The sequence below is a fragment of the Canis aureus genome, chromosome X (assembly GCF_053574225.1).
Source record: "Canis aureus isolate CA01 chromosome X, VMU_Caureus_v.1.0, whole genome shotgun sequence".
NCBI lineage: Eukaryota > Metazoa > Chordata > Mammalia > Carnivora > Canidae > Canis > Canis aureus.
The window spans coordinates 107,114,426-107,140,269 of record NC_135649.1 but is presented as its reverse complement, the minus strand read 5'-3'; the positions used below and the strand labels follow the sequence as shown (position 1 = coordinate 107,140,269).

The 25,844-nt window shown below is 33.6% G+C and overlaps 1 protein-coding gene and 1 long non-coding RNA gene across 8 annotated transcripts in view; one reads left to right on the top strand and one right to left on the bottom strand.

Annotated features, from left to right (window-relative positions):
* The window catches only part of LOC144308477 (uncharacterized), a 134,380-nt gene that overhangs the window by 13,752 nt on the left and 94,784 nt on the right, over nt 1-25,844 (bottom strand). For all 3 annotated transcript variants that reach the window (XR_013374948.1, XR_013374946.1, XR_013374947.1), the window contains exon 6: nt 5,309-5,448. This is a non-coding gene — a long non-coding RNA (uncharacterized LOC144308477). The remainder of the gene's footprint in view (nt 1-5,308; nt 5,449-25,844) is intronic.
* The window catches only part of CNKSR2 (connector enhancer of kinase suppressor of Ras 2), a 275,826-nt gene that overhangs the window by 159,558 nt on the left and 90,424 nt on the right, over nt 1-25,844 (top strand). For all 5 annotated transcript variants that reach the window (XM_077889011.1, XM_077889013.1, XM_077889010.1 and 2 more), the window contains 2 exons: nt 7,533-7,666; nt 12,553-12,764. In XM_077889011.1, the coding sequence (XP_077745137.1) occupies nt 7,533-7,666; nt 12,553-12,764 (346 nt within the window). The remainder of the gene's footprint in view (nt 1-7,532; nt 7,667-12,552; nt 12,765-25,844) is intronic.

The following is a 25,844-nucleotide window of genomic DNA, read 5'->3' as shown; positions in this document are numbered from 1 at the left end:
TAGATTAAAGGTAGACTGCCTCCAGAGGGGGTAAAGTCAAAGAAATAATGATATAAGAAGGTCTCACAGGCAGTTTTGGATTCCTTTGTGAGTTTGCCTGAGGACACATATTTTTCCTAGTGTCAAAGAAAGGACCTCAGATGTGAAATTTAGAGCTTAATGCAGTAATAACCCTCTGTGCAAACACAAGTACCAGTCTTATTATATTCTTGCTTCTTGTATGTGTCCAAATACATTGGAGCTAAAATGCCCATTAACTCACTTAAATATAAATCTTCAGTGTTCACACCCGGAGAATTGGACCTTAGGTTATTTTTTTCCATACTAATAGTCTACTAAGAATGATTTAAATAGAGGTTAAAAAAAGAAATAATTTATGGCATTTATTTAATTCAGTATGTCTATTTCAACTTTTTCTTCTCTACCAGGCTTAATTTACCTACTAGCATTTTCAAATAAAATATGGCAAAGTTTGTGTAGTGTGGAGGCAGACACTAATACTTGCATCTTAAAAAAGGAAAACTGTATTCTAACAAGAAATAATTATTTTTTAAACTAACAAGAAAATAATTTGTACCTACACAAATAAAATTTAACCTTGTCTACCCTAAGGTAGAAGATTGTTAAAGCATATCATGTTTTCATAAAAGAAGTTTTATTTCTAAAAATATTTTTAAAGGATAGTAACTTCTGTTATCAATCAACTATAATGACAAATTTGGATTTGGATTTTCTTGTGAAAATAATTCATGAAATTATAGCCAAATAAACAAAAGCATACAATTCAACTTCATGCTCACAGAGCAATTTCATTAGTACATTTCATGAAACTTGGCAGTTCTTTTTTTAAATTTCTGATTTCTCAAACATTTTGCAATAGAATTGAGAGACTTAGAGATACCTTAGTCAAATACTACAAACAGATTTAATCTGGAGTTGAATTCTCTTGTCATCTGCACCCATATATAAATAGTAGAGATTTTTACCTGAGATAGAATCTTTTATTCTGTGAAACAAATGAGGGATTTCTTGCTTTTCAAGACTGTTTTTAAAAATGTGTTCTTAGTAGCACTTCTACTAATGTCCTGGATTTTGGTGACCTTAGTGATTGCTTATGGTCAAATTCTTCCAATTTAATGAAAAAAAATCCCGGGGAACTCTGAATAAACTTCAAGGTATATTTTTGATGTTTGTGGTTTTAAGTTAGTGTGCATAGGTCACAGGCATGCGTGGGTGTTGTCATTTTCTTCTTATAAGAGATGCATGGGAGGATTAGCAGGACACTAGCAAGAATGTTGATTGAAATCATCACTGGGAATCAGCAATTTTTTAAAAACATTAAAGAACAGCTTTTTTGGTAAGAATGCATCTCAGATGATCACTATGATCAATGTTGGAATTCAGTATACTGATACAGGTTTAATTAAACACATTTTTATATGAAATAATATCAAGCTGTATCATTAGAATTATGTTCCTAAATTGCATTCTAATCTCTTATATTTGTGTGAGAGTTTCTTGTGTCGTTTGTGCTTTTTACTTAAAATGTTATTGCTTAGCATTATCTTGATGCCATTTTTACAGGATATTTAACTTTGAGCAGAAAAAGAAATAGAAAGCAAATAGTCATAACAGTGATTTTGTCTATCAACTGGTATAACAACTGAAGAACATTAATTGATTATGTAACATTTCCAATACATACAGATATGAATGGTTACAGTATTCTGTGAAAACCAAAACATAAATAACAAAATTGTTTTAATATCAAAGTTATGGAAAAAAAATATCAAAGTTATGGGTCAGGGTGACCAAAAAAAAAACATTGCTAACAAAATTTATGTTTCTGAGAGTTTTGTTTTAAAAGCATGTTTTGAAGAGGAAGATAACCAGTATTAGGTATGATACTAGAGAAGAAAATACATCTTAACTAAAAATGTAATTGTGCTGCCTGAGAGGCAGAAACAATGATATGTTTTACATGCTCAAATTAGTAAATAGCTGCAAGCAATTGTCACATCACATTTTTGTTCAGCAGTGTTTAAGCAAATTAATTAAAGTATCTAAATCACATTTGGGTTTTTCAGCCAAATGCTTTCAAATGTTACGCTGACTACAGATAATCACCTAAAATGCAAAAATTATTTTTCAGTTTCTTCATTCTTTAGTTTCTCATTCTTTAATTTAATATCTTAAAATGATGTTTACTGTAATTTAACAAAAACTGGAAGTCCATTTTTAGTGTTGCAGTATTAACTATTCCAATAAGACTGGACAGCACAAGAATAAATACACTCATGGTAGTCTCAGTACAATGTGCAAAATTTGATGACTCAGTGGATAAAGCCATTTCGTAGTATATGACTCTGGTCTATATTTCTTGTATATCATGTAACTACGTATTTTTATGCACATATATCTGTATTTTTAAACCTATACAGATATGGTTTCCTGATCAAATTAATGATCAGAAAAAAATGTTTTATTTGTGTTTGACAGGAAAGATTACATGCTTATAAAAGAAGACTCAAATCTTTTGTATTAATGAATTTAGATTCTAGAAAAACGGTGAAAAAACTGGGTGGGAGCATTTTGAATACATGCGGTTCCTTTGCTTAGGTTCTTTTCAAATAATTTACTACTTAAGAAAAGCTTTCCCAGGGAAAAGAATGCCCAATAATTTTCCAGATTAGACCTAACATTACATTCTTATATGGTCAAACTTACAAATTGTATACAGTGTCTTGCCTCCCAAAATCCAGCATACATTTTTTCTGGAGCATTTGTATAGATGATTAAGAACAAAGTTGCTAACACAAAACAGTATTCTGGTACTTGTGTTGGGAATTATAATAAAAATGTGTTTGAACTGAGTGAGAACTTTGTGTAACTGTTCTGTGCTAGAATAATGGGGTATTGTGATCCACCTGAGTCTGCGCTTATTCCCAAGAGTAACTAAAATAAGTGGCCAGGTTTTCTACTTGATGTAATCATTCATTTTTCAATGGGTACTTCCCCCCTGTAAGGCAAAGCAAGCTCTTTGTGATCTTTGCATTCGTGAATTTTAGAGAGAACTACATAATATGTAACAAACTGTTTTAATCTTTAATGTTGGGGCTGTCTTTATGTCACTGGTGTCATTCAAGACTTTCTATAGCTCTATGAAAGCCAGATCACTTACCAGACAGAGAAACAACTAAATTAAGATAAAGTTGCCAAGAGTTGTTAAAATGTCAAATGTTTTGAGTCAAATCTCAATGTTAAATGTAGTTTCTTAAGTATGGAAGTTCTTTTCTCTTATTTAAGACCAGTGGAGTTTCAGAGGTATACCTTCCAGATGTGCTCAGTTACCTTAAAGACGTTAGAAGTGGGGACATAAGGAAAAGACCCGAGCCATAAGAGGATTTAAAGTGAGATTTCAATGATTCCTTACAAAGGCTGAAAATTTTGTCTTATAATAATTACAATCTTTCAATGCTATTTAAACTGGATGAGTAGGATGCCATTACTAAAGTCATCACACATGATTCAGAGGAAGATTTATGCAGTACCATATTGTAGGATACAATTTGAAAGCCTTTATGTGGTTCAAACTGACAATATGAAAAAAATGTATGTGTATGTTTTACCTAGTAGATTTCTAGTAGTAGTCCCGTTGACTGTAGTAAGTTATCATTAATTGACTTTACGCTATCAATGTATATTTGAAGAGATGCACATGAGCATTTTATTTAGAATCTGGATATTTTAAGAGATGCATGCCCTGAGAAATCTATCAGAGTTGTTTTAGCAGAGAAATAACATATATGCAAATGCCTCTGCCCTTTCAGAGTCTCACTGAATCTGTGGAAGGATAGCTTTATGTCTATTTACATATGAAAACCAAATGTTATGACAAGCTCCTTCCAGGAAAAATACCTGTTTGCATAGAATCTAAAATGGATCCCTATCATATGTGATTGCATCCTATAGCAGATCTAAGTTATACAGAAGCTTCATGCTCACTTGAGTAACAAGACAGTCTTAAAATAACCGTGTATTTCAGTGACGATAATTCTTAATTCTCTTTCCATATTTTGCCAATATAAGAGAAAGTGTCAAAGTGGCAAAAAGGTAAAATAAAATTTTACCCTTTTTTTCTACATTTTTCCTTAAATTAGAAATTCTTCATAGTACAGTAGTAACTGCTTTTCTTTTATTATGTTATGAACAAATGATGAAAAGTAAATATTGCCAAGATAGGAAAAACTATCTTTCTGCATTATGCGAAAATATTTGGATATTTTTTCTGAAGCTAAGAAATATGCCTATTAAAATGTGAATTGGATGCTGAGAGAACTCCTTTTTTTGATATGAGGGAAGATGTATTTGTCACTTTTTGTGTATTTTCAGGCACTTAAATGGTTATTGGTGGTGGTTGTAATTTTAATGCCACTTGTTACAACTAGGAATTTCTTGCTGGTGATTTCAGCTAATAGCATCATTTATTCTGTGCTTCATTTAGTCAAATTTTGCCTATCTTTCTATGTTCTTTAATGCCTTTTTCATTTTTTTAGTCATTTAATTTTGTATTCTTTCAGTTCTTGTTCAAAGGTAGAAACATTTTCAAAAAAATTATAATTTAATTTTAAATTATCATAAAGACTTCTTTGGGGTTAAGTAGCCATTTCCATTTTCCCATGAAGCTTCTACTTTAGCATACTTTATTCTTTCATTGCTTAATGTATAATTTTTAAATAAGATTCTCAAGAAGAATGTTTACTTTTTAGTGTGGATTAGCTTGACGAAAGTAACACAATTAGTAGACAAAAATATATTAAATATATTTAGTATTTAATGTGTGTTTTATTTGGTACAAAGCGTACTGATTAGCCAGATAATATCTGCATGATAAACCAGTTGAAATGGTTTTCTGTGATTTATCAGTAAATACAACTAACCAGTTGAGTTAAACAATAGGATTGACTAATTTGTTTTCTCTGAAAGACTAAGTTGTTTTTTTCAACCACTTTAATTCATTGAACCAGCTGGCACAATCAAACCTGTTACCCGTGTAAACATATTTAAGAGTCTTTTTCTTCCACATATTTACTAATTTAGCTCATCATGCTAACTGATGATATTTATAGCAACTCTTTTCTTGAAAATAGAAACCCAGAGAAAATAGCAATTTTAAGGAAGCCAACATGGCTAATATTTAAGTTTACTAGAAGGGAAAAGGCACATGTACCCTAAGGAATCCTAGTAAGAATCCCAGTAGAATCCTAGTAATAATCCAGGCAAAATAAAATATTCTGTTGGTCCTTACCTCACACTTCCTTGGGCTATTTAAAATATACTTGTAACCACTAACTATTATTTCTTCTTTCTTCCTTCCATCCTTCCTTTCTTCCTCTTGGTCTGGGGAAGGCAGAGATGGATACTAACCAAGAAAGATGATCTTTAGTCCTATAGATAGTAAAATAAAAGAAAGGAGTCTTCAGAATAGAAATAGTGACCCTAAAATAAAAGAAAGAGAATAAAAGTGTGTTATTTAATAGCTTATGTTTTTAGAACTTGTTCTTAAGTTGACTTGCAATATTAGAGTATTTTAAAATAAGAGATGTTAGAGCATTTTAAAAGCATAGTGAATGTAAGTTTTTCTCTTACAGTATATCTGTTAATAAATTTTGGAAAGTAATGTACTGCATAATGGATTTTTTTCTTATTTCTATAATAATGAAACATAGACTTATTTTTTATGTCGTCTGTATTTAATACCAAGATGTCCTGACAAAGAGGAAAGCAATTATAAACAGAATCACATCACAGTGATTATATATATAGTGTGTCTAAAGACTTGATCTAAAAAAACTATCATTCAGAGAATGTTGTACAGGCATTTAATACATCACTAGAAACAATACAATTCTTTGTTTCCTCAGGCTGCATGGTGTTCATCCATACAGATGACTCTTGATCACCTACATTATCTCACAATTTCCCATTGCCAAGATTTTTGTTACTAAAAGACACACATAATTTAACTGGACACTCTTTCAAAATCAGCATAAACATAAGTCTACTGCATACTCCAAATAGTATTTCAAAATCCCTTAACACGTATAGTTTCTGACTTCTTTTATATCATATGAGATAGAATTTTGTAGAGTTCCAAAATAAATAATCAATTCTTTTTCCCTTCTATCTTTAATTTCTAATTTCACATAGATTAAAACTTAGCCATCATTTTGGCAGGATGTATGATTTCAACCTATTAAGGTGAGCTGTGTAATAAGGAAGGTAAAATCCACGAACTGAGAACTGAGTCCTAAACTATGTAGCCTACCCTAGTTGCCTACATTGTACATTGTATTTATGCTTGGTTTTTTTTGAACATTTTGTTTATCTGTACAAAAGCACTGTCACAATATAAAATAGCTGTAATAGGCCATTTTTTGTCCAGTGATACATGTTAAAGTAATAGAACTGTGGGTCTATATAGATATGCTAAAAGTGTTTGCATATTGGCTAAAATGGCAACATCTTATGTGAAGATATAGTTCATTTTGTGATCATTACTTTTATGTTTGCGATTGCACTAAAATTCTTATTTTTAATGTGTTATTGTATATATAGGTAATCAGTAGGATCTGTAAGATAAACATGAAAATTTGTGAATTTTAGTCTCACTTTAGGATAATTTTTCAAACCAAAATATCATTTCCAAATGCTGTGAAGCTTAGAATTGGAAGTGCTCTTGAGTTAATGCATCCTGGTGTATCACTTAATTCAGCAAACATGCTATCTTAATTTTTTCTAAGTATTTAATACTTAAACAGGCATGAAAATGCAATCTATAGTTGTGTATCTAAACATTATTTTAAACAATGATAAATGTGTGTGCCTATGAAAGGTGAAATGATTGTGTTACATTAATCACCATACTTTTGAAGATGTACCATAAAATGACCTTGAGAAGACAGTTAGTTGTGTTTATATTTATGAAAAAAGAAAGTATTTTCTCATATTGGCCTTTCATCCTCCATTTTTGTAACCTTTTCTGAGAATCTGTGACATTCTGCTAACTTAAGAGAATGGTATATCTTTTTGGGAAAAAAATACGAAATATCTTTCTTGTATATATCAATCAGGATGTGAGTGAGCTAATTCTTTTGAAAGTTACTCTTTATTATCTTCCCTTCAAAGGTGGGATTCCAACAAAGCAAATTTAATTTAAATAAGCTTCTGACTGTGAAACAAATCTTACCGTTATGAAACACTACATGGTGCTTTCACCTTATAAATAGCTTATACGTGGTTATGCCATAGAATAAGGTGAGTTGAGAACTAAGTGGGAACCTCAAAAGTAATAAACTAGTTGTTTTGGAGATTCCAAGGAATATCCATGTACTAAATAATACGCTTCTTGATTTCAGCCAAGTTCAAAAACTTTGCAGAAATAGATAATTTTAAAATGATAACTATGTGTCGTTGTTGTTGTTTTGTGTGTTGTTTGTGTGCGTATGTATTTTCTTTTTCATTTTAACCAGCCTCTTATACCTAGAAGTCCCACAAGCAGCGTTGCTACGCCTTCCAGCACCATCAGTACGCCAACCAAAAGAGACAGTTCTGCTCTCCAGGATCTCTACATCCCCCCTCCTCCTGCAGAACCATATATTCCCAGGTATAAAACCAACCATCATGTTGTTCTGGGCAACTTCTATCTAAAGACTAGTCTAACTGTATGTAAACCATGAAGTAAATTGTCAAGGAACACCTGAAATATTTTCTTAGATAGTAATTCTGAATGCATTCTAGAAAACTATTGCACTGTAGAGAACGCACTTTGATTAATAATAGTAGTAACAACAACTACTCTGTATTAAACACTATGCATGAAGTATCTTGTAAACATTATCTCATATAATAGGAAAGAGTTGGAAAGTAATAATAAATAGCAATTAAGATTCTTTTAATAAGTAAAGAATAAGTGAGGGTCTTTGGTTAAGAAGCCCCAGGAAATCCCAAGTTACTCTGAAGCATTCCATACTTTTTGCTAAAAGAGAAAGTTATAGGAAACTTTTGTGCCTTCTTAAATATGTGCAGCAAGGGAGCTTTTGGGAAGAAGAGTAGATGATAAGAAGGGAGAGTATTCTTTTTCCCCTAATACTTCTGTATCTACAATTTCTCCTTTATTAGTTCATTAATGTTTCTGTCAGAAAGTAGAAAGAATTTGCAAGAGAATGAGTTGCCTTTAGAGTCTATTTTCTAGATTTCTTGAGGCTGTATCTCCATTTCATTTCCAGATTCCTATTTGAAATTCCTGGCAGGTGTGGAGATTACAACTTTGTGCCATAATGCATTCTGTCCAAAAGCATTGTGATATCCAGCCTTGTGGAATATAAAAATTATGGAAAAGGGCCACCACTAAATGGGAATAATTGATACCAGTCACAAAGAATTTGGCTCCATTTTTAAATTAGTTGTGCAGTCATTCAAAAACAGTAATTTAAGGTCTCTTTTCAAGCCACACTTCATATTAAATTTCTTCAGTATATAAAAGAACTGAAATTCCTTGTTTTCATTAATTTTCATTATCCTTCAGTGTACCTAATGTTCCATTCTCTCAGATATGATGGTACTGACATTTTACGATCTAAATGTTACATGACAACATGGTGTGTCTGCAAATACTGTATTGTTGCCTAGTAATAAAACTGTAGTCCATTTTATAAACATTTTAGTTCTTAATTTTGAAAATTAAATGTAGCTGTGGGAACATGGTTTATGAGAAAATATAATTTACTAAGCTGGCATTTCACAAATCTTTCTAGTATATAATTTACAGTCTTACATTAAATTTATAATCAGATGTACAGATCTTTCTGATATCCTAGCCAAATACAAGTTGCATTTTAATTCTATTAAGATAGTGTCAGACCTTCTAAATACTCTTGCATGAGGAGCAATAAAAACGTGTGTTTTGAATAGTGACTCTTTTGGTTTATTTTCAATTTAATTGGAAATATTTTTATTTTGATGCAAATGATTATTTCAGAGACCTCATTCCAAGGGCTACATATACAGATAGACATCAGAAAATTGTTTTTATCAAGTCTCTGCAGTTTTATAATCTTCTTTCTTTTTCTCTTGGTTAGGGAGGAAATTATAAAGAAAATATATCCTATAAAGAAAGTGTTTAAAATACATTTCAAAAGACAAAAGAATGAAATGATTGAGTTCTGTCCTCTCAGTATGGTGGAGATTAAGATTATGGCAATGTATTGAAGCCAACAAAAAAGCTTGAACGTGCTATTTAGAAACACTAAAGATACAAGAAGTTGAAGTATCAACATCGTGGTACTTGTTTTGTCAGTATTGCTTGAAAGCTTCATACTTTTCAATGAAATTCATAATCACTTTAATTGATCCTTAGTCTAGTGTGTAATTTAATAGAATTTTCTAGGTATATTTTGAGTCAAATTATTATTCAAGTCACACAGTCATTTAATATAGCACAGTCAGAACAATCCATATATCAGAGTTCCTTTTTATGCATCTTTGTACATAAAAATTATCTGCATTTTCTGGTTTGACTTGAAGTTATGGTATACATACAGCCTTGGCACTTTTATCTCATTCTCTCATTTTGATATTAAATGTGGTTCACTTAATTTAACTCATCTGAACATTTCTTTTTGCCTATATTTAAAAATCATGTTTATGTAGGATAGGCATGTTAGTGTTCATTTCAATTGTAAATAATAAAAATCTCTCTCATTTTAAAACCAAAAAAAAAAAAACCTTAAAAATGTCAGGGCTAGTTGTCAGGTAGAGATTCTTTCATGGGCTTGCAATTGAACACATTTATTCCAGAAGAAAATGTAGTTGAAAAAGTACCTTTTTCTCTAAAACACTCATGTATGTGGAGTGAGTGAAATTTGATCAGTTTTTAATTATATGTCTTATGACTTTACATAGTTTCATTACCATAGTATATAGTGCATTTACACACTTAACTGAATTTCTTTTTCTATGACAAAAATCAAGAATGTGTATATCTTTGCACAACTCTCAAGTGCAAACACTGATTTCTCTCATTAATTTTACTCTGAGCCATTAAATATTAAGAAAATCCATTAAAGCAGTATTCTAACTTTTCATCTGTTTCCTTAAATCCTTTTCAGAGTAAAAGCATAGATTTGTTACACACATAACGTTAAAAAGTTTATTTTAATTTGTACAGCAGGACAAACTAACACATTGAGTTATTCAGGGACTCGTGATGTGAGTACATACACACAAGCACACATACAGAGATACAGACACAAATATGCACACACACACACAATACATATATCAATTCATTCTACCGCAAAGATTTTTTTTGGTTTGTACATTTCTTAATTCAACTTTATTTGCATGCATTTCATATAGACACATCTAATAAATCTTCCTTGTTGGTATGAGGCCCTCCTCTAATACCATTACAGAGTAATACCAGCCCTTGCAATTTTCTGCCATGGGGATGTCCATATAAATAGAGCATGGTGAATTAACTAGGGCTGAATCACCCTCTGATCTCAGCTGCATTAGCATTCATGTCACAGGCCTGATAAAAATGTCTGCCCATTTATAGATAGGCAAAACCTTACTCCGGTGCTACAAGTTCGTTAGGGCTGTTTTCAAGCTAATTGCAGTGTCAATCTCTTTTTGATAGAGGACTAACAGTAATAAACAGCATCAGGCAATATGTTCAGGAAAAATGTTTAGCTTGCTGAAAATAAAATTCTGTCTGAATTTTGTATTTGTTTTCTTCATGTTGCCTAAGAGCTAGCTATCCAATTACAATTTAACAATAAGTAATACTTTTATTTTTAAAAAAATAAGGGTGAATAGCATTGTAAATGGCAGTCTCAGCTTGTGACAAGTTAAATACATGAGGCAACTTGCTGATTCAATCAGTCTTGAGCATATTATTTACTACTTTCAGCATATTTCAAATACTAGGAATGTAGCTCTCTTCATTTGGACAGACCTAAATCTAGACATTTGCATATACCTACAAAAGTGTAGTACCCTAGTACACAAGTATAGAAGTATAATATTCTTGCTGAACTGTAACTCATATTTTGGAATTGACATTAGATTTATAAGCCCATCACGATTTTATAAGACATAATATCAATTAAAATTTTGGTTTTTTATCTGTCTTGTTATAATTTAGTTAATTCCGTTGATTTAAGATTTCAGACTTAGCACTTAACATAAAATTAAATTTTTATCTGGTTTGATAGCATTCATGGCACTGTTTAGGGTAGAACTGAAAGCAATTAAGAACTAGGAGGAAATAAAATTAATGATCTGCAAGGGAAAGAACATTGCATTTACATTCATAGTGGTGTTCTAGAAGACAGGCTTTTCTAACAAAAAAACTTCATAGCTAGTCAGTGAAACATATCATAAAATAAACAAGTTCAATTTAACCCGTCCAAAGTGGAGTATTTCTACCAAAATACTACTCATTAGGGGCCCAGTTGCTTGGGCTATGTAAATTAATACTATATGTGAGTAACAGTTTTAGGGATCCCATAAATAATGAGATTTCTCTTTTCTAGAATCCTATAGAAGAAATCAACCTGCATCATCCTAAATTCCATATTTTGTCAGGTTCCTCTACCCTATCTCCATAAGAAATGGGTAATGAAATTTTGATCTATCCATTTAGAATTAGTTCTATGAATGTATATTTTATTTTTTATTTATTCATGATAGACACACACACAGAGAGAGAGAGAGAGAGAGAGAGAGAGGCAGAGACACAGGCAGAGGGAGAAGCAGGCTCCATGCCGGGAGCCCGATGTGGGACTCGATCCCGGGACTCTAGGATCGCACCCTGGGACAAAGGCAGGCGCCAAACCACTGGGCCACCCAGGGATCCCCTATGAGTGTATATTTTTAATATTAAATGAGATCCATAGATTTTAAATACTGAAAGTCTATTCAATAAGGTCTATTTTAAACTAATAACAAGCTATCTGAAATTCTTAAGAATACCAGTTTATAGAATGCTAATTTGGTTCTTAAGGCTGCTAATATCCTTACAGAGATGGTAGTTTATAAATACATCCTTGTTTTTAAGCAGCACAAATACTACTATGCATCAAGTAGTTAACCTGGCACAAAAAAAAAACCTATACTGTTAGCGTTGTTACACATACTGAATTCAACACTAAATTTATGTGCTGACATGATTTTCCTCTGTATGACATAATACAGTGAAAATGGAGTAGAGCAGGAGTTAGAAGATCCAGGGTTCATGTCCAATGTTGTTATTTATTAGCTGTATGGTGTTTAGGCAAGTCATTTGACCTCTCTGATCCTCAGCATTTATTTTCCTGCAATATAGGAATAATTAAAAATTGCCCTTTAAACCTCAAAGAAAGTTTGGAAAGATCAGAAAATATATTGTATGAAACGGATATTATGAACTGTGTTACACCCTCTCTGCCATTTTACCACCCTAACACTTTCCTACATCCTTCTCCTTTAATTTTTCCCTTTCTTTAGAGATGAAAAAGGAAACCTTCCTTGTGAAGACCTCAGAGGACATATGGTTGGCAAGCCAGTGCATAAGGGATCTGAATCACCAAATTCATTTCTGGATCAGGAATATCGAAAGAGGTTTAATATTGTCGAGGAAGATACTGTCTTGTATTGCTATGAATATGAGAAAGGAAGATCAAGTAGTCAAGGAAGACGAGAAAGCACCCCAACTTATGGTAAGAGTTCTTTTCTTACATATGTCTCGCATGAGAACCTCTATTTCTTTTCATAGGCTTTTGGGTTATGAAAATTACTTGATTTACTTGATAGCTTTTGAATCTTTATAATTGATCTGTGTCTGTCATGTACTTCTAAGTGGAATCTCAACAATATGAAGCATGATATTAAAAATTATTCTAAATTTTCCAAAGATAGGTAAGAATGGTAGGTAGCATTTTAGTTCATTAATGACTTAAGGAAACCTTGAATCACATGTAATTTTTGTAACATTAGATATTGCCAACTTGGAATAATTCACTTTTCCTTTTTTAAAGAAAGATGAATGCTTCCTATTAACTTGACTTGTATAAAATTAACTCCTTATTCCTTAGGGATTAAAAAAAACTTCAGATAAACTTTCTGAAGGAAATCTCACCTCAATTTTTGTGTTTTTAAGAAGTTGGAAAATTTGAGTGGAAGTGAATTCTAAATAGGAAACACACATTGTATTTAAATCAGAGATGGCCTTAGAGTTACCACATCCCTAGGACTTTTCATCTCTGACTTCTGTTTTTCCATGTATGACCAAGAGAGTAACCCAGTCACAAATACTTTAAATTTATACATTGTATACGAAGATTTACAGATTAATTTGCCTAAAGTTAAAGTAGTAAAGGTATGATCCCATTGCAAGAATGAATGGATTTAATTGGAACTCTATGCTCCTCCTTTTCCAGTTTTCTAACTAATCATTTTAGTGAGGAGCATAGAGAAGGGGAAAGACATGATCCTTGATAATTAGTACCGATGATCAGTGGGAGCTGAGCAGGACAGACAGTTGCTTTTAGCTTTTTTTTTTTCCACTTGCCCCCCTTCCTTGTCCACCATGGCCATATGTCTCCCTCCTGTGGTCCCAAATGACTGGTCATCATGTACCGTATTACATGTGCCTTATTTCCTTACAGCTTTTTGGTAATAATTATGAGAATATGTATGAGAAGGTTTGCCCAAAATGGTCCTAAAGAATAGGAACCATACTTAGCTTACCTTGTGTTATTCTCTGTACATGTGCCTTTTTATCATAATAATAAGTAATGATTTTTTTTAACATAGCTCCTCAGTTAATCTATTCTGCTGGCACTTTTTTTAAACTGTCATAATTTGAAGGTACTTGCACATTTGCTTTTTCCCCCATTATAATATAAATGTCTGCAGTACAGAGCAGTATAGAAGCCTGCCATCCTTGTTATTCCTACCCCTGCTTTATCACGTAAATCTTTATTTTTACTCATTCATTCCAAATACTTATTGACTGCCTAGTGTTGGATAGGCAGTAATGTATATCAACTCTTTTTTATCTCTTAGAATGTTTTGGCTGCTTTTACTTATTTTTAAGTAGATAAGGATGTTTAAGGGGAAATCATAGTCACCAGATGAAGTAGATTACCAATAACTGTATAAAGAATGTTTACTTGGTTCTTACTTGAATGGCTATGAATTGTTAGTCCCTTCAGACTACAGTTTTAAACCACCTAGTGTCATCATGTTCCACAAATCCTATCTCTCCCAATAAAATAGAAGACTGTCTAAATTTTAGAAAGTGTAGATATCCTATAGATATATTTTTTAAGATTTATTTATTTATTTGAGAAAGAGAGTAAGAGCAAGAGATAGAGCACCAAGGGGAGGGGCAGAGGGAGAGGGAGAGTTTCCAAAAGACTGTGCTGAGCGGGGAGCCTGACTCGGGGCTCAGTCTCAGGACTCTGAGATCACCACCTGAGCTGAAACCAGGAGGAGGACACTTAACTGACTGCACCACCCAGGCTCCCGATATGATAGATTTTTATAAGCAACTTAGGAGAAAAGAAATATATATATATATATATATATATATATATATATATATATATGCTTAAAAGAGGGATAGGAAGTTTTTTAAAAAGTTCTTTTACTGGGCAGCCCAGGTGGCTCAGTGGTTTAGCGCCCCCTTCAGCCCAGGGCATGATCCTGGAGACCAGGGATCGAGTCCCATGTCAGGCTCCCTGCATGGAGCCTGCTTCTCCCTCTGCCTGTGTCTCTGCCTCTCTCTCTCTCTATATATATATATCTCTATCTCTATCTCTATCTCTATCTCTATCTCTATCTCTATCTCATGAATAAATAAATAAAATCTTTTAAAAAATAAAAAGTTATTTTACTTTTGATCCTAGAAGGTTGTTTGTTTTTATAACTTTTGAACATGAAATATGATCTGAACCATCAGTGGAAATAGATACTTACAGATACTTCAGTGAAGATTTTCTAGCACAGCCTGTAGGTTGTGCCAGGTAACCAGTGAGTTAATGTATTAAAACCTTTTTAAAATCAGATCATAAGTAATAAATTCTGCCTGTCACACACATTAATTTGTGTCCTTAATTTTCCCAAAGATTAATTCACTTCTTAATTCATTCAGTTAATATTTGTTGTGTACATAAAGTCATCCAGTCACTGTAGACTCAAAGGTGAATAAAACATAAATTTTCCTTAGAAGGCAATCATAACCAAGAGGGAAGAAACAAAGAGATGCATTGTAATAACTTTAGGTAAGTAGGAGTATGTGAACAGAGTAGTACAGTAGGCTGGGAGCTGAAACCCCAGAGTCTTCTTGGGAAGTCACATTAAAAAAGTGACATTTATGAGGAGTTTTAAATGATAAATAGTCATCCCCTAGGGTTTCTAAATATTAGTTATCCCCAAACCTAGGTCTGAGATCTGGGGGTTAGTGTAAAATCTCTCAGCCTAGACCTGAAAGGTCCCAATACAAATTATCCCAAAACTTGATAAGCAATTATCAATGACTTTTTTTTATTTAATCTATAAAGTGGTCCCATTACATAGACTTCCAAGTGTGACAGTATTTTCTTGGATTTAAAAAATAATGATAATAGGGGCACCTGGGTGGCTCAGTCAGTTAAGTGTCTGACTCATGGTTTCATCTCAGGTCATGATCTCAGGGTACTAGGATCAAGCCCTGAATCAGGCTCCAGGCTCAGTGGGGAGTCTGCTTCTCCATTTCCCTCTTCCCCTCTCCCCCTCTTGCTCTCTCTCTCTCTCTCTCTCTGCCTCTCACAGATAAATAAATCATTAAATAAATAAATAATGACAAAAATACATGATTCTGTTGAAGCATATTATAAAAAAGCCTAAAGTACAAAAATGTTCATGTTTCATATTTTCTAGAAATGACAGTAATTTAACATGTTAGCACTTGTGTGTTGCCTTAAAATGTAGTGAATAAGTCCTTTATGCTTACAGTGCTCAACTTACTTCGTAGTCACAAATAACCTTATCTTGTATATGAGCTTAGCCACCATTCTCTACTATTAACTCCCCAGATTACCTTTTTTTTTTCAAAGAGGTTTAGAGTTAAGATTGTAAGAGTATAGATAGGATTTTGAGAAGCAAAGGAGAAACATGATTCAGTTCTTATTATGTGCTTTTGGTTAAATATGTATATACTTATCATACTATCTTAGTACATTCATATTTTAGAGTTAGATACATAAGACAAAAATATTTAGGGAAGCTCTGTCATTGGACACAATGGCAAAGAAACAAACATATAAAGAAAAATACCCGAAAATATCCTAACTGTGGACTTTAAAATACATTTTTTAACAAAGGTTCTCATTTAATATCATAGACCCACTAGTTGTTGCTAAGAATGAGTTAAGAGAAGAACAATTACTTGCCCGAATCTATCAGAAAAGTGTAATATGGATAGACAGCAGATGGCCCTTCTAGAAATGTCAATAATACCTGTTAGCTTTTGTATATGCCAGGCACTGTGCTAAGCATTTCAAAGGCATGGACCCATTTAATCCTTGCAACAATTCAATGAAGTGGGTGCTCATAGAATCCTTGTTTTACTGATGGGTTAAATAACTTACTCAACTAGTAAGTGGTAGAGCTGGGATTAAATACCCAGGGACTCTACCAATGGTACTAGCTAATTAAATGTGATGACAGTAACTTGCTAAATTGTAGAGAAATAATTTCCAGAAATTGTATCACTCTTTGCAAATTCAAGCATTTGATTTCAGGCAAGCAGAAGTAGGTCTGATTTTGTGTGTTCTTGTATATTTCTGTATTTATTGTCAATAAACTGAACATGTTTTTACATAGCCATGGCCCTGACAGACCTTAGGAAAAGGTAGCTAAATTGAGGGGTAAAATTAGCAATAATGAGTTATGTACTTTTAAAATCCAAGAACATAAAATGGGTTTTACTTTCCTAAAAAGATAGATGAGACGAATTTCTGGAAACACAGATACAGTGGAGGAAGCAGCCTAGATCAATGCTTCTGGCTGCTGGCCATGTAGGGTTGATGCACTGGCTGTGGCATCAACCCTACATGGTAATCCTGTCTTTTATCTAGTGTGAGTTTGGGGATGTTGGTCTCAATTTTCTCCCTTGTTAAATGAAGATAACACCTGTCTTATAGACTTTTTGTAAGAATTTCATGACAACACATTGCAAGTTGCCTGGAAAGTGCCCAGTATGTGCTAGGTATTTATTTCCATTGTTGTCACTGTTGCATAAACTTTAGTGTTGTTAAGAGAATACATATTAAGTATTCTCATCTCACAGAAAACAAGGTAACTCTGTGAGGTGATGGATGTGTTAAAATAGTTTGATTGTGGTCCTCATTTCATAATTCTCTATATATCAAATAATCACATTGTATACCTTAAATATATACAATTCATAGAATACCTCAATACAGCTGGGGGAAAAAAACAAAAGAAAATAAAGATCTCAACATGTAAATAGTAATAATATCAGCCATTTAAATTCTTTGAAGAATTAGATGGGGTGAATAGACGATTCAGTTTTTTTAAAAATAAATGTGAAAATTAGAAGAGGGGAAAGAGGACAGCATTAAATCACTTTAACTATTTGGTCTCATATGCTCATACTTCAAAGGTAAAGGTTCAAATTTGATGAAATCAGTTGCTTGGCAACTTTTCAGAATGGCCATATTCCCCATCAACTTTCCCTTTCGCTGTTCACAGACTCTTTGCCCTTGCTATTCCAGCATACCACATTTCTATGCATAGAAACCTGCTAAAAGGTGGACACAGTTGGCTGAGTCCTTTTGTGGCTGTTGAGTGCTCATATTTTATAAGAATAGGAGGAACACATATTTTTACAATAATATCACATAATAGTATATGTTTGAAAGAATCCAGACCTTTTCCAATTTATTGAGAATCCAGAACCTCACAAAAAACACGTGAATGAGGGCAAAGCTGTTATTTTAGAAATGTTCCACATGTTATTTGTATACATTGTGCATTGAGGAAAATTAATTTCCATAACATTATACCTAACATTTTCCCCTCGAGTAGCTGGGACAAGAGAAAACTACCATGTCCCATCTATCCACATGAATAGCAAATGGCTTGAAATGACTTCAAACAGCATGGTGAAGAACCTATGGGCAATGACACTATGAACTACTCTATCACTGTGAGGAGAGGAAATTATCTGTAGGCTCCAGAGTCTCTTATCACACTGCAACATCGTCTTTGTCTTATAATCTCATTCTACTTTTTGGCCAGTTAAATTATAATTAATAACATTATTCAAAACATTTCTTAAAGCATCATGTATACATGATACAGTCATACTTTTTTATTTTGGAATACTTCTCTCCTTCCTATGATTTTTAAATGTAAATTGTCTTCCTAATCAGGTAAAAGTTCAGCTGTCATTCATCAGCTATGCTTTTAGAAAGAAAAGAAATTGAGATACTAACCACACAAAATGTCTTTGTTCAAGTAAAATGTACCACTTCCAAACCAGAACTAACCACAGTATTAGAAATTATTGAATCAAAAATGTAGAAATATGAGACGTATACTATAGTCACAGGAATTCTACCTTTGGACTTAATTTGTACGGTTCATAAAGACTGCATGTTGATTAGCTTCACAAAATAATTTTGAACATCAAACTGATGGTGATAAGGGACCATGTAATAATGGATAGAAAAGTAGTTCAGCAATATTTTTAGAGAAATAGAAACTTGTCTGTTCCTAATGTAAATATCAGAGTAAGCAATGAGGGAAGGCACTCTTCCCTAATTTGTGTGCTTTTACTTATAGAAATAGCAGAGCATGTGTTTTGAAGTCAGAGAGATCTGAGTTTGGTGTCACAGGTTGGCCTTTAATAACTGATTGACCTTGAACTTGAGCCTTACCTCACTATGTTTTTGTTGCCTTTTTTTTAAAGATTGTATTTATTTATTCATGAGAGACACAGAGAGGCAGAGACATAGGCAGAGGGAGAAGCAGGCTCCCTGTGGGGAGCCCGATGTGGGACTCGATCCTAGGACTCCGGGATCACGCCCTGAGCCAAAGGCAGATGCTCAACCACTGAGCCACCCAGGCACCCCTGTTTTTGTTTCCTTGTCTGTAAAATGGAATGGCAATATTACTTGTGGTGTTTCTATAAGGGTTAAATGAGATAATGTATGTCTGGCACTTAGGGCTATTCTTGCCACATGGAAAGTACTCAAGAAATAGTGTCCAAATGGTATAACGAATTATTCCTGGTTATAAATGAAAATGTCCCAAAGATTGTCAAGTGCCTGTGGATAAAATTAACACTTATCCTCTCCCTATGGAGGGATTTAATAAAGGTCAAAGGGGCCGAAAGTATTTCCTTGTTTTGGTCCCTTTACCTACCCAATAACCAGCCACTTAAATCATAGCAATTAAAAGAAATATGAATAGAATTGGTCCATTTCTTTTGGTTTGGTTTTGAAAACCAGAAGGAAGAGCATTCAAATAGGTAATAACGCTAAAAACTGCCCTGATCCAAATCTTCTTTTAAGTTCCATCGTGGAAACCACTAGCTCATATTCTGGACAGAAGGGCCTGAGTAGAACCTCACAGCGTCAGAATTCTGAAAACAGTTTGGATCTTTTTAGGTTTAAGATTAATTGCTAGGGGAAGAAAAGAAGAACAAAAATAATATATAAATAAAATACTTGGAGACTCTCAAAAAAAAAATAAAACCAGGCAAGAAAACAATCATCCTGAACAAATTAAAGTGCTAGGCGATGGATAAAATAGTAAGATTAAGGAAAAGGAACTCTTAACCAAGTTCCAGAGTATCAGTATTTGGGTAAAATGGAAAGATTAGCAAACCCAAGTCAACAAAACTGATGCAACTGTCAGAGGAAAGAAGTCAATCTTAAAATGAATTCATCAACAGAAAGATATGAACTAGATGAAATAGTGATTCCCTTAAAGACAAAATGGGAAGCCAAGAGTAGAAACAGCCTAAGTCAGTGATTCTCAACTGGGGTCAGTATTGCCCTCCAGGGAAGATTTGCAATTTGGGGGAACATTTATAGTTGTCATAACCAGAGGTGGAAATGCTACTGGCATCTACTGGGTAGAGGCCTAGGATACTAGTACACATCCTACAAAGAACAGAACAGCTCCCAGCTATAAAGAATAATCCAATCCACAATGTCAAGAGTTCTGCTATTGAGAAACCCTTAACTAACTTAAGAAGAATCAACTGCACACAGATTTAATATGGAAGCAGGTATATGTGAGTAGAAAATCAAAGAGCCCTTGTATGACACTGGGCCAATTGCCTTTTTTTTAATTCAAAGAATCTCTGAAATTATTGCCCTGCAAGGAGAGACCTACATTTAGTCACAACACAGTCTCTGGGCAGAAGTAATATAATGTTGTGTCTGCTCTACAATAGAAAACCTAATCATGGTATTCCCTGGAGCAGGAGAGGACCCATTGTCCCTAGTTGAAATCAAAATGCATTTTTCCATATGGAAAAAATATAATAAATGGCAGCTAGGTAAAATTTAAGAGTGGTTAGTGTGAGCTTTCACATCACATTGTGGATTAAGAATCCATCATTTTCCCAAATATGTTCTTCAGATGTCTAGTTCTGAAAAAGTATGTTTTTAAAAGAAAGAAGTTATCTGGTTAAATAAGATTGGGAAGCTCTGAATATTTTATCCCCTTCTTGGCGATTAATAAGTTCACATTAGCATACTAAAGGCTTTGAAGGTCTTCTTGAATTTGGGTTAGCTTATTGTTTCCTGAATGTATTTGTACATTGTATCTTTTTCAGTTTTGGTCACAAAATACTTATTAACCTCTCAATGGAACTCATGTTTGATGGAATATATTTTGGAAAATGCTAAAATAGACTTTTGCAGCTCCTCTTAAAGATTCATACCAATGATAAAAGTTTGTGTTTTAAGTTCCAAACCTCTAACTTAATAGATAAGCATTTTGAAAGGCCTCTATTCTATTTCTTTTTTCTTTTGAGAAGGGGAGAAAGGAGAGGAGTGGGAAAAGAAAGAATCTTAAGTAGGCTCCATGCCTAGTGCAGAGCCTGATGCAGGGCTCCATCTCACAACCCTGAGATCATGACCTGAGCCAAAATCAAGAGCCAGATGTTTAACTGCAGGCAACCTGGAAAAGCGTCTACTCTTAGGTCAAAGCATACCCAAGCAGACGGCTTGCTGAATGTTGTTTTCATTTCTATCTTGCAGAAAAGCCATTTTATAGAATAAATCTTATTTGCGATAAAAAGTCCAAACTCAAGTAATAAATACTAACTGGAAAGATCAGTGCATGGTGTTCTATCCTCCAGGCTCCTTGTAGAATTAATGGTATCACTGCAAAACAATTTGCCAGAAATCATGGAGGAAATAGATCCCTGGGGGGGGGGGGGGGGAGAAGGGAGGGTAGAAAATGTCAAATATTACAAAGAGTTCTGTTAAAGAAGAGATAACTAAAGATTGTACATTGATTATTTAATGACTAGAGATATTAGAACAAAAAATTAAGACAGTATACAATCATTTAAAAGTATACATGTGATAACCTAGCATTATTTTATAAGTAAGCTTATAAGTTGACACATCATGTCAAAGCAATGTTTTTTCCATCTTGGTTAAGATGATGGATAGGTGGATGGAACTGGAGGGTATTATGCTGAGGGAAGTAAGTCAGTCGGAGAAGGACAAACATTATATGTTCTCATTCATTTGGGGAATATAAATAATATTGAAAGGGAATATAAGGGAAGGGAGAAGAAATGTGTGGGAAATATCAGAAAGGGAGACAGAACGTAAAGACTGCTAACTCTGGGAAACGAACTAGGGGTGGTAGAAGGGGAGAAGGGCGGGGGGTGGGAGTGAATGGGTGACGGGCACTGGGGGTTATTCTGTATGTTAGTAAATTGAGCACCAATAAAAAATAAATTAAAAAAAAGATGATGGATAGGAAATACAAAGCTACATCCACAGTTTATTTTCCAATCATCTATTAGTACTTCACATAACTTCTAAGAACTTTTTGCAAGAGTAGCAAACTGGCTGGGAGGACACTTAAACAAAAGCAATATTCATACATGTCACTAAATTGTTTTTGAAGATAAAAGAATTGGATTTTTGTGTAATGCAATGGTCTTGAATTTGTCACCAAGGCAATCTGATGTAGCAAAGAGAGCACTGGGATAGGAAGTTAAAAGTATATTCCTGAACTGACTCCAACACTGACTACTGATGAAATCCTGAGGAATTAACTTTGGTGTGTCTTCTCAGTTTTTCATCTCTACCTTTCTTGCTAGTTTTAATGACTTGTGTATTCCCAAAGGAAAAATATGTGAAAGGAATAAAGTTATTACAAGATGTCATTCTGTTTATTTCAAAAGAGAGTCTTCAATTGATGGTCTTAATCATTGTCTTTTTCACTCTTCGTGAGAAAAGAGGACTCTCTTCCATATGTTGATAAGATTTTCAAGACACTGCTTTACTAAAATTTTTTGTAAAATGTGACTAATATTACACTGTATGTTAACTAACTGGATTTTAAACAAAAACTTGAAACTACAGAAAAAATAAAAGAGAGGGCTTTAATTTGTAGTTGTTTAACTTGAAAATGGAATATTTTTAACCAATAATATTTACATACTCATGTCATTTTTCTTGTCCACAACTGTATTAATGCTGAGCACAGCATGGGGCAATAGTATTTTAGCATAGCTCATTTTTTTACCCACCAGAGCCTTCAGAGAAGGACCCAGAAGTCTTTTGTCGCTTAAACACTAAACCATCTGAATCTTTCCCAGTCCTCACACCCCTCTAATGTAGAAGAAGTAACTCTATGCACAGTGGCAGACATTTCAACATATAAAAACCTGTCTTTCCAAACTCTAATGTGTACGGCCCAGTTGTTCTCTTGGTAGAATGCTTACAAAAGGTAATCTGCTTCAAAATATAATAGGCCTTGAAAACAAGTCTTAAAAGTTCCATATAATTTTTGATACGGTTAAAAATTTTCTACAATAATTTTTACATTACTCCCAATTTAAAGTCTAGATCACTTTTAGAAAGCAATAGGAAAATTTACAAACAAGATGTAGCTTATTCTTTGAAATTAGATTTTGTTTTTGTTCTCCATTAATGAAACTGAGAAGAGCTCAAGTTAGTAATAATTGGGTTTCTATTTGATTTTGATTATTTAAGGCCTTAAAGCCAATATTTAAATAATCATCACATTGAAATGTTTACGATCCAACTTTTTCCCAAGCTCTTTTATCTAAAAATGAAATTTAAAAAATATGGCCCTAAAGATCAAAGTGCCTGTTTTTACTTATTTTATTAGATCCAGATAAGTTGCCTTTATTCTTAAAAAATTACTGACTTTCCATTCAGTTCCGTTTTATTCCTCTTTAAATGTGTGATTGTCTACCTTAAATTACCTCGGGATGTTTTCCTAGAAATGCAGTCAACCATCTGAAAGTAATTTTTCTGTCTGGTATGGGGGGAGTTTGATGGGTATATGTGGCATGCTTGTAGCTTAACATTCCTTACTACACTCATTTTCATCAAAATATTGGCTAAAATATTCAGAACAGATGTGTATATGTGTGTGCGTATGTATATATTTTTTCTCCTTAGACTAGAGAAAGCTTTTTTTTTTTTTTTTTTTTTGTGAGCGTTAAAGGGTATGTCAGACTTCAGTAGAAATTTCTCTAAAGTCTTTTTTCGACTCTTTGGCAACTGTAAGAGACAAGATTGCTTCTCAGATGCTGCTTATCACCCTAAAATTTAATGATTTTAGCATGTCTGAGGACGGAATTAAGAAGGGGGGTAAATAAAATTGAAGAAGGCAGCAATTCGGTAGTATTTCAACAGACTTCATGGGTAGTCTAACATGGGAATGTTTCTGCATATCAGGAAGCAGGACGCCTAGTTCTAACGTGATTACCAAACTGCTCTCTAAGGCTTAGTTTGTTAGAAATGAAGGAGGTTGGTAAGGTTGACATCCTACATTAAAAGGAAGCGAGAAAGGGAAGGGATGGGAAGGAAAAATGAGGGGGAGGGGAAGGAAAAGTTGACAGGAAGGAAGGAGAAAGAAACTATATGTGTGAGGAAGGTCCCCTGTTTACTTTCTTAACAAATAACCAGTCACTAAGTATTGAACAGTGACTGTGTTTAAGGCACTGTACTATGCGCTGGAGATAACACAGTAAACAGAGAAATTTTCTTGGTGAAATTTACATTCTAGAAGAGAGGCTGAATTGAAGCAACTAATTTAATGAATATTTATTTGACTATAAATGGCACACTATGAGGAAAAACTATACAGAAAATGAGAATAAATACATAGAAACCCAACCTAGAGTAAGAGGTCAAGAAGAGCATCCCTGAAGAAATGACATTTTTGCTTAGCTCTCAAGAGTGTATGCGAATTTAGCATGAGAAGAGGAGAGGCAAACCAGAGGAGGACAATCCTGGGTGCCAGATAAAGGAAATGTTTCAAAGAAGGGAGTAATCCTCTGTGTCAGATGCTACAAATAAGTCAGAAAAGTCAGAGGTTCTAAGAATTGTCTATTGGATTTAGCAACATGAAGGTGCGAGTGACCTTGACGATAGCAATTTTGGTATAGTTTGAGGGCAAGAGCCTAATCAGAGAAGGTTCAAGAAAGAAAGAGGAGGCGATTCCACATAAAAGTGAGATCCTACACTATTTGTCTTTCTGTGTCTGGCTTATTGCATTTAGCATAATGTCCTTCAGATTCATCCATCATCACAATTTTAGCATTTCTATCTTTTTATGGCTGAATATTACTCTGTTGTATACATATACCATATTTTCTTTATCCACTCATCCATTAATGGACACTTAGATTATTTCCCTGTCTTAGCTATTATGAATAATGCTACAGTGAATATGGGATCAAAGATACAGTATCTTTGAGATACTAATTTCATTTTCTTTGGATATGTACCCAGAAGTAGGGTTGCTGGATCATATGGTAGCTCTGTGTTGTTTTTGAGGAACCTCAATACTGTTTTCCATTTTATATTTGAAATTTGAGAACAGGTCTCAACTATTCTCACCACACATATACACACATACAGATGGTAACCATGTGACCTGAAGGATGTGTTAACTGGATTGTAGTCATCATTTTACAGTGTATATGTGTATTATGTCATCACATTGCACACCTTAAAAAGTCATGTTGTACAACTTTAATATATAATATTTTTATTTGTCAATCATACCTTAATAAAGCTAGAAAAAAAGGAAAGGAATTAGAAACAGAGAATATAAATGAGTTTTATATTCTAGGAGTTTTTCTGTAATGGAGAGCAGAGAAATGAAGTGGTAGCTGAGTGGCAGTTTGCTGGTGAAGAGAGGTGGTGTTTTTGTTTTTTAAAGATTGAAGAAATTACAGCATGTTTATTTGCTAGTTGGAATCATTGGGTAGTAAGGGAAGAATCGATGCTGCAGGAGAAATAAGTGAGCATTGCACAGGAGATGCCTTTGAGTAAGTAAGAGGGACTCAGATTCAGCAAACGGCCCAGTAATTTGGGGGTATCCCTAATGTCCAGCATCATTCCATTCAAGCACTCAAAAAAATTTTTAATCAATACCTGCTCTGGGTCAGTGTCTTTGCCAGAGGCACTCATAACAAAGATACCTAAGACCTAATTTCTACCAAAAAGTAGAAAAACTTTTAACAGACAGATATAATATAATAACAT